At 37.2% G+C, this 8,936-nt stretch overlaps 2 protein-coding genes across 2 annotated transcripts in view; one reads left to right on the forward strand and one right to left on the reverse strand.

The window, feature by feature from the left end:
• LOC121422784 overlaps positions 1–5,931 on the reverse strand; it is a 32,221-nt gene extending 26,290 nt beyond the window's left edge. The window contains exons 1-5 of the mRNA XM_041617972.1: positions 5,739–5,931; positions 3,073–3,103; positions 1,922–2,038; positions 1,005–1,122; positions 148–213 (exon numbers count right to left, since the gene is read on the reverse strand). Of these exons, the coding sequence (XP_041473906.1) occupies positions 148–213; positions 1,005–1,122; positions 1,922–2,038; positions 3,073–3,103; positions 5,739–5,925 (519 nt within the window). The 5' untranslated portion in view covers positions 5,926–5,931. The remainder of the gene's footprint in view (positions 1–147; positions 214–1,004; positions 1,123–1,921; positions 2,039–3,072; positions 3,104–5,738) is intronic.
• Positions 5,932–6,438: 507 nt separating this feature from the next.
• LOC121423107 lies at positions 6,439–8,616 on the forward strand. Its single transcript, XM_041618397.1, has 2 exons — positions 6,439–6,505; positions 7,935–8,616. Exons 1-2 carry the CDS (start codon positions 6,476–6,478, stop codon positions 8,571–8,573), a joined length of 669 nt encoding a protein of 222 aa, XP_041474331.1. The 5' UTR covers positions 6,439–6,475; the 3' UTR covers positions 8,574–8,616.
• Positions 8,617–8,936: the final 320 nt, after the last annotated feature.

Genomic DNA, 8,936 nt, shown 5'->3' on the forward strand with positions numbered 1-8,936 from the left:
TTTATATTACAGTGTAGTGATATCTCAGAAACAAATGATTCAATTAGAACAAAAACTCACATGGATAAACATATGGGGGACAGTGTATTCACACTATGCAGAAGTAGAGAATGTTTATAAGAATTATATTAACAGAAACATGCTTACCTCTGCTCCTGTCTCTCGCCATGGTAACAGGTTTGAATGATGCTCATAAGGTCCCACAAACACCACCTTAATATATAGTCAGTTAAAAAGAAAAAAATGAGATAGTTAGCACAAAATTTTGTTACAAATAATAAATCACGCTTTAAAAAACTGCTAAATATTTACATACTCTCAGATGAACTTCAAAACTCTTGGTCATAAATAGTGGCAATAAAAGAAAAAAACGATTTAAAAGTGAACAATTTTTTTTGATTTATCGAAATGGTGTTTGGAAATTCTCTTACCCAAATGACTGCCACTCTCTAATCAGCGCCAATCCACTCATCTTCCCTCCTCGAAAGATGAGTAGATTGGCGCTGACTAGAGAGTGGCAGTCATGTGCCCTCTATGTTAGCTTTGGAAAGGGCACTTCCAAATGCCAAGGTCCAATCTGGACTACTACTATTCCTGTACCAGCACCAGAGATGCTAAGTTCAAAGACCAGCTATGCGTGAGATTTTCTGTGAATCTGAGTGAGATCACAGACATTGTGTACAATGTATATGGGGATAGGCTGTGATAGTTGCGTGAGACAGAGATTCGAGGGGATGAACAAGAGTCCAAAATGCTTGAGTCTCACGCATAATGCGTGAGACTTGGTAGCTCTGCAGCACCATAACCACTACTACCAAAACCACCTCCACCACCCTCAAAACCACAACCACCACCATTTTTACCACCATAATCACCACCACAACCCCCTCTATCATCACCACCATCACCACCACAACTACAACCACCGCCATCACTACTACCAGCACAGCACCAACAAACACCACCACCACCATCATCATCCTAGTGGCACTATACCTACGTACAGGAGGGTCAGTTAGATGGAGTGCATTGACAAGTTTATGAATGGCAGCTGTACATCCAGTCCCAGTAAAGATGACTGCATCATGTTCACTCGCATTCACCGCATTCCGCACGATATCTCTGACAAAGAAAAGGAAATGCACTGAAAGTTAGAATAAAAAATAACAGAAAAACAGTTTTAACATGACAGTCATGACCATCCCAAAACACTGACAATCAAAAACAGCAAGTACCATAATGAGTTGATTACAAAAATTAAATTCAAGAATTTAAGATAAAAGATTCTATAAAATAAGTCTTATATGTGTCATCACAGGTACATCATCATGTATTCCCATCTAAGCAGTATGGTTACGAATCAAGCCAGCAATCAGTGTTATTATGTATACAGTATAATTCTCTATATTGAAGAAATGTTATGAAATGTTATGATAATGTTATGATAAATGTTATGATAAATAATCCAATCTAGGATGCAAAATAATTTAGAAGCACTTGCCCAGTCGGGCAAGTAAATTATTAAATGGTTGGAATATACTTGCCCAAAAATCTACCGGTATTTCACTTGCCCGAAAAAAATCCTTGAAAAATTAAGTTTTATCTCTTCAAAGGAAAGTTTTGCGGTTATTTAAACCAATGACCCTTTTCTCTCTTTTGACATGCACTGATAGACCTTGTTATTGCATTTCTTTTTCCAAAGAGATTTTATTTTGCCTGCCATGACTATGAATTACGGTCAATATCATATCATATTGACCCAATTTTTGGTCATTCTAGTACTGAGAGAATTTTGCTTGCCCGATTCGGGCAAGTAGTTTTGGTCTTTACTTCAAAACACTTGCCCGATTCTAACTTTTACTTGCCCCAGGCATTCGGGCAAGTGCTTATGTAGCACCCTGCAAGAATGAATGTACTGTACCTTGCTTCGTGCCTGAAGAGAGTTGACTGAAGAGATGTAACAGAGGTGGTAGTGTGGGTATTACCATAGGTCGGTAAAACATTAGCCCTGATGTAATCCTCTATGAATCCTAATGACCTAGTCAGAAAGAAACATTTATTATTCAAGTGTTCATGTGATGGTAAGGTTTACATAGGCATTTCAATTCTAATGCATATAAGTTTTACTAGTGTACTGATATCATATGTAATTCTGGTACTGGGGCCCAACTCTTAAAATCACATGCAATTCGACCAATCAACAGCGCGCATTTTGGACTTGCGATTAATTTGGGGGCTTTTGTTTAAAAGCAACTCTTTCTGCAACAGGCCCCGGGGCATATATCAATTTAGGTATCAGCACTTTTATAGATCCTCTTTATTTGAGGAAGAGTATTGACCTAGACTGGACATGTCCCCACATTGAAGGAAATATACTTAAAAATGAGACATATATGTGGTAGTAGAGTGATAAAATTTTGCCAACATCAGAGCTGCCAACCTGAACACGAACATTTCAGTATTTTAAATGCTGAAAATCAGTATTTTGGTGAGGAAATCAGTATATTCAAAGACATACCATAGCACAACACATAAGACTGAAACATAAGAAATCAGTATTTTGCACGAAACCATCAGTATTCTTCTCATTTTTCAGTACTAAATACTGAAAATCAGCACTGGTTGGCAGCTCTGCAACATGTACATGTTTTACATTTGTTATTGGTTTAAGATTCTACGAAATATATGATCTCAGACTGAATACCATACTTCACAAAACAGACTGAATAGCATTAGCAATCAAACATTGACTTGAACTTGTGTCGTACAGTATGGCTACTACTACTGGTAGTAACTCATAAACTGAGATTGAATGGAGTCACATGAATACAGAATACTGAAAGGATATCATAAAAAATAATCAGGGCTGCACGACCATGTATTAAAGTTAAAGGCAGCAAATGAACTCAACTCAGGTTCAATGTAATAAGGAGAAAGTTGGAGCAATTATGACATGCCCCAACTCGCTCGGTACAGTACAACCCAATAATCCCTATACTTTTGGAAGATCAGATATACATGTAATTTACATTATTGAACCTTAATTGTTGAACTACTTATTTAACTACTTACTTTCCTGATGCTGTGTAATCGCTGTAGGTAACTGAAAAAAGAAAAATACATGTATAACAAATATATATACATGTATATATATGCGAAACTGCTATAGAAAGAAAATTTTAAAAGTTTGATAAAAATGATGAAGAGGCTTTAAAACGAGAAAACATTTATATCTCGACCTCAGAGTTAGAGTTACAATATACATGTACATGTAGGCCCACTGAGCTGAAAAATCTGTGATGGATGTTACAATTATTAATAAAACACTTTTGAACAAAGTTCAACAGTTTTGTAATATTTCTTCCTTCCTTTCAAACTCTTCAAATAGAAAAGTGCTTCAACTTTCCCTTTAACATCCATTGGCGGCGGAAGCCAAAAATTTTAGGAGGGGACCACCAAAATTTTTGACAAGCAAAAAAAAAAAAAACAATAGGTTGTCAACCAAAAATTTGAGGGAGGGAACCAAGAAACAAAATTCACAAGCAAAAAGAAAGAGGTCATAAGCCAGAATTTTGTGGGGGGGATGGTTCAAACACCACCCCCCACCCCCCCCCCCCCCGCCGCCTATGTTAACATCTACATGTACATATAGCATAGCCTATAGGGACTGTGACATCAATTCAATGGACATTTGATATAGCGCCATTTCCTTTCAGTTACAAACCGCTGCATACACACTTCTCCATGTTTGGGCCACTAAAACAATAATTCACCTGGACATTTTAGCCAGCAAGTGCTAGGATTAAAATAACCAAGGGAAGGCAGGGAGCTCATGCATGGCCGGCGGGAGCCTACCGTGCATTTACTCATACTCACGGTACCAGGGTAGATTATGGTCACAATAACTTGGAAATAAAATTGTGAAAACAGAAAATATGCTCTTACCACGATTATATGGATGAAGGTCTATCGTATGGCAGTATCCCGACATCGAGGCACAGACTGGAACCTCAAAAAAACGAAAAGTTCTGTCGCGATACCTCTCCTAATTCTTTCAAATTTTATTACAAAATGGCCGATCGAGACTGGGGTAGTACTGTAGTAGGAGAGAACTTTTCAGTTTTTTTTAGGTTCCAGTCCGTGCCTCAATGTCAGGATAATGCCACGTGATAGACCTTCATCCATATAATCGTAATAAGTGCATAATTTCTGTTTTCACTATTTTCTTTCCAAGTTATTGAGACCACAATCTACCCTAGTCATGACTATGCCTTCTATGGTAAATGCACGGTGGACTCCGGCCCGCGAAGTGGGCCGGTGTTTAGGATTAAAATACACGTAACATTAACGGTTTGCGTGCTGTCGCCAAGCGAAAGACAATGAAATCAAGATGGCGACATAAACAGTGGCAAGTTCTTGACCATCTTTTCATAACATTTTTCTCGCATTTTTAATGAATTCTTGTTAAAAAATGAAATAAATGTTGTAGAAACGTCAGAAATGAAGTTGTACCCCATGTAGGCCTATGATTTAGGGCTAGATCTTTTAGAAGGAAAGCAGAAATCTCGGGGGCAAAAGTTTCATGTTTTTTGGCAGTGTGTGTAGATGTATGGGAAGCAATTCCAGGCTCCATCATCCCTTGGGAGTATTAAAGTTTACGTATTGTAGACTGGGCACTGCTCCAGGGGCCTCCAGGCTAGGTCTGGGACAATCCTAATTTTTGCCTATTTCAAATTTGATTTCGGACCATGGCATGATGACCAGCGCATCTACTAAATGAATCTGCATATTCTATTGGATTCAACACTCCAACAGATGGTTTAAAGGGGTGGTCCAGGCTAAAAGTATCAAACATAGATCTAGATGAATGAATAGAGTAGAACTCACTGAGCAAAATGCCGAAAATTTCATCAAAATCGGATAACAAATAACAAAGTTATTGAATTTTAAGTTTAGCAATAGCTTGTGAAAACAGACATCAGACATTAGGTGGGCTGATAATGTCTAGTCACATCTCCACTTGTTCTTTTTTATTTTATTACTGTACCGGTATATGAAATTAGGTTTATTAAAATCTTTTCCTCAAAGAACTAGAAAAATTGGATTGACAACTGATTCCTAGTGCATTAAGTATTTATTGCTGCAACTTATTTCATTATAACAAAACGGAAACATATTATTCACACAAGTATGAAATAATGAAAAACTTATGATTTTACATGTACATGTACCGTATGTCATATAAAATAAAAAACGGAAAGTGGAGATGTGACTGACATCATCAGCCCACCTAATGAATATTCATGTCATGACGACCGTTTTCACTAGACAGGAATAACCGTCATTTCTGGGAATTTATTCAACAATTTCTGACATTTTACTATAATTCCCCATTCATACAGAGACTGAAGCTTTTGGTCTAGTTTCCACAAACTATTGCTAAACTTTTAATTTAAACTTCAATAACTTTATTAGAAATTTACATATTTGTTATACGATTTTGATGAAATTTTCATCATTTCGCTCATTGAATTCTACTCTACTTTAAGATATAAATATTTTCAGCCCGGACCACCCCTTTAAATCTAAAAACCACCTTTGTAAATTTTCTCATCAGATTGTCAATGTCGCGGACGCAGTGGCGCTGCTCCTGCCGGCCGGCATGACAGACAGCGCTAGCGCTGGCGTGCCGGGCGGGGCGGGGCGTCAATGACTGAGCAGCTCGCGACACGAGTTACCTTTTCGGGGTCCAAAAGGCCCTGAGAATGTTGAATCATGCCCAATAACATTATCTCTGATATACTTCAGAAATACATTTTCATTTTTCCGATGCAAAGTTTCCACACTTTGGTTATTTTCCTTTGGAAAGGTATAAAATAATCGTGAGCCATGAGTCAAAGTCTTTTGATCAATGGGCGCTGCCATGTTGTTTTGTCACTAGCATCCAAAATGTAAATTCGTGACTTAGATTCTAAAATCATTTGTATATCATTTTGTAGGATATTTTATTTCATTAATATAAATAAAAGTAATTTAAAATTAATTTTTTGTTGATATTAACGAAGGGTTTTTATTTTTTAATTGTGTTATTAATAAACAAATAAAAACACAATTCGAACAAGCCAGGGGAATCCCGGAATCACAAGAATGTCGAACATTCAGTGAAACAACAATTCGGTCTTTTTTTCCATTCGCAAACGTTGTGACCGGTTAATCAACCTACACTATTCCTACATCGCCGAGCTGAGACTACTAATAAAAACGACGAGATCAAGATTTATGCAGTGCCGGTATAATGTGGCCAGCCCAGGCCATGGCATGCATGGGCGAATGAAAATACTATTTTAAATCATGAATAGGCTAGGCACGACCTGTCTTTGCTTGCCAAATAGAGTTAGACTACAAAACAATATCAAGTCTTCATGACACATGCATGATTCAGTTCAAGAAGGTCAGATACAGAGTCAGAGGAAACATGGATATAATTATTGCCTTTTCACGGCAGGTAAATATATCATGTAGATGGAGACTGATGCCTCGTTCTAGATAACACTAGCATGACTAGCCTTGAGGTTGAGGACTCCATGATCATATTTTAAAAATATTTTGACATATAGGATGGGGGTCGGCATGGTCGGGTGTCCGGACACTTTATCTTTTTGAAGCCTTCTTTTTTGTATTTGGATTACACTAAAAATATGAATTCAATACTTGTAATCATCTTCTATATTGTTCTTTAAAATATTTCCCAACATTTTGTACTAAAAATTGATGAAACTTCGCTTGTAATTTTTTCCAAATGACTTTCTAAAATTGATCCTCCGGACACACAACAATAAACAACTGGGTATACTTCTTCATCATGGAGCCTTAACACTTCCCATAGACGCAGAAGCGAGACCTAGACACTCGGATCGATTTCCCTAGGAAATCCATAGTTAGTTGATGGTGTAATCGGTTTTGTACGGGTGAATTTTATTGATATTTGAACCTTCAAACGCCTAATGCGTATGAAGGTTCCAAAAATTGGTTGGTAAAAAAGTGAAAATTTTAAGGTTTCTTACCATACCAGACCGATTTCTTGTGTAGATCCCTTGATCCGTTTGTCAACAAAGCAAATGCAATAGGTCTGACCTGTGAACCACCTAATTATGACGTACATTCAATTAGCGATGTTTCAAAATGCCGTTTTGAAGAACAATTTATAGATAAAAATTATTATTTAACAATTACTAGAATTTAATACGTGATTATAAATAATTATATTATAATAATAATAATCATTTATAATCACGTAATGCGCATATGCCTATTCCATAGCGATGCATACGCACTCACACACAGGGGACCCGCTCCAAGGACCCCCGTTTTCACAAACATTTGTAGTTCCGAAGCCCGTTCTAAAGCCCCCGTTTTTTTTTTCTTCCGCGGCACATACCTACCACTTTTGTGGTCGAGTACCCCCCCACCTGACACATACCTACCACTTTTGTGGTCGAGTACCCCCCCCCCATGACACATACCTACCATTTTTGTGGTCGAGTACTACCTGTAAACAACTTAGACAAAGTCTGATTGAGACTTTGAGCTACAACAAAATCAAAGCCCAAATACAGCTTTTTTGTTACCAATTGATGCTTAATGCACCTGAAATTCAGTTGATTGATTAGATAGTGGAGAGCTGACACCAAAAATATGAGAAAAAAACGGTGCGTGGAAATCTTTAGTGTAGCTGGATCTTTGTTTACTGTAATTTATGATTTTTTTTTCAGTTATTTTTTTATTTTCATAACTTGATATACATATAACAAACATAATTTATGATATTACTTCATATCTGTCAAATTGTTGTAGTTGTACATCATGAACTCTTTGTTCATAACACCGAGTTGCAATTTTGATATTCTTATATTTTTTTCATTGTTCTACTCCAGGCTATGTACGGTTTGGTTCTTCATCATCATAGGTGTTTGAGATGGAAACAGCTTGGATCAATTGTCTTAACAGGCGGAAGTCCCTACCACCCTCAATTTCATCAGTGTCATCATGATGCTTCCAACAATGACTTAAATGGAATAACACAGCAAGAAATTAAAGAAGGCAAACATAAAGAGAGAAGTGATATGAATATTGGAGATAATGGACTCACCCTTGCAACAAAGAATAGGAGTGTTGAATCACCGTCGTTAATTGAAAATCAGGAAAACACAACAAAGTCTGTACATGTAGATGGTGCTAATTCGACAAGATCAACGTCAGATACCTCTCGGGTCAGTAAAAGTTCAATGTCAAGTAGTACACAGGATGATAGTATCAAGGGGAAGAACTCAACAAATGACACGTCAGAGAAAACACTTCATGATGATAAATCTGGAAGAAAGGAGCCACCGGTGGCCCCAGATCCTGAGACCTGCTGTGAAAGCGGTTGCGTGAACTGTGTCTGGATCAAGTATGCTGAAGAGGTCAAGGACTACTATCCAGATCATCAAGAAAGATTAAAAGAAATTGTGGATTCGATTGAAGATTACAATGTCAAGATGTTTGTCAGGATGGAACTTGGCATCAAAAAGTAGTCTCGCCCCCAACTAGACATAGTACATGTACTTCTACTTTTACATGTACAACAATACTCAGCAGGATCCAGAAGTCAGGATGTAGTGCTAGGAAAGTACATGTGTAGTAAACTGCATGGCGCAATGTTTATATTTAAAGGATACATGTATTTACAGTAAATGTAGGCAAGATTCTGAATGCAAGCTTGCAATATGCCCCTATTTATATAGATCTATAAAAAAATTCTTCCTCTTCAAGATGGCTGGCGAGGAGCATGGTTTCTGTAGTCATATGTTATCACCTCATTTTTCCAGCATTAATCTATATCAATTAAATTATAGGTAGATCAAAACAGTGTACACTTTGCCTTTGGACAATGACAT

Source organism: Lytechinus variegatus, chromosome 10 (assembly GCF_018143015.1).
Source record: "Lytechinus variegatus isolate NC3 chromosome 10, Lvar_3.0, whole genome shotgun sequence".
Lineage (NCBI taxonomy): Eukaryota > Metazoa > Echinodermata > Echinoidea > Temnopleuroida > Toxopneustidae > Lytechinus > Lytechinus variegatus.

Coding starts and splice junctions, on each gene's coding strand:
- LOC121423107 (XM_041618397.1), top strand. CDS start 6,476: ATGGATATAATTATTGCCTTTTCACGGCAG. Junction 6,506..7,934: donor TTATTGCCTTTTCACGGCAG/GTAAATATATCA, acceptor GTTCTACTCCAG/GCTATGTACGGTTTGGTTCT.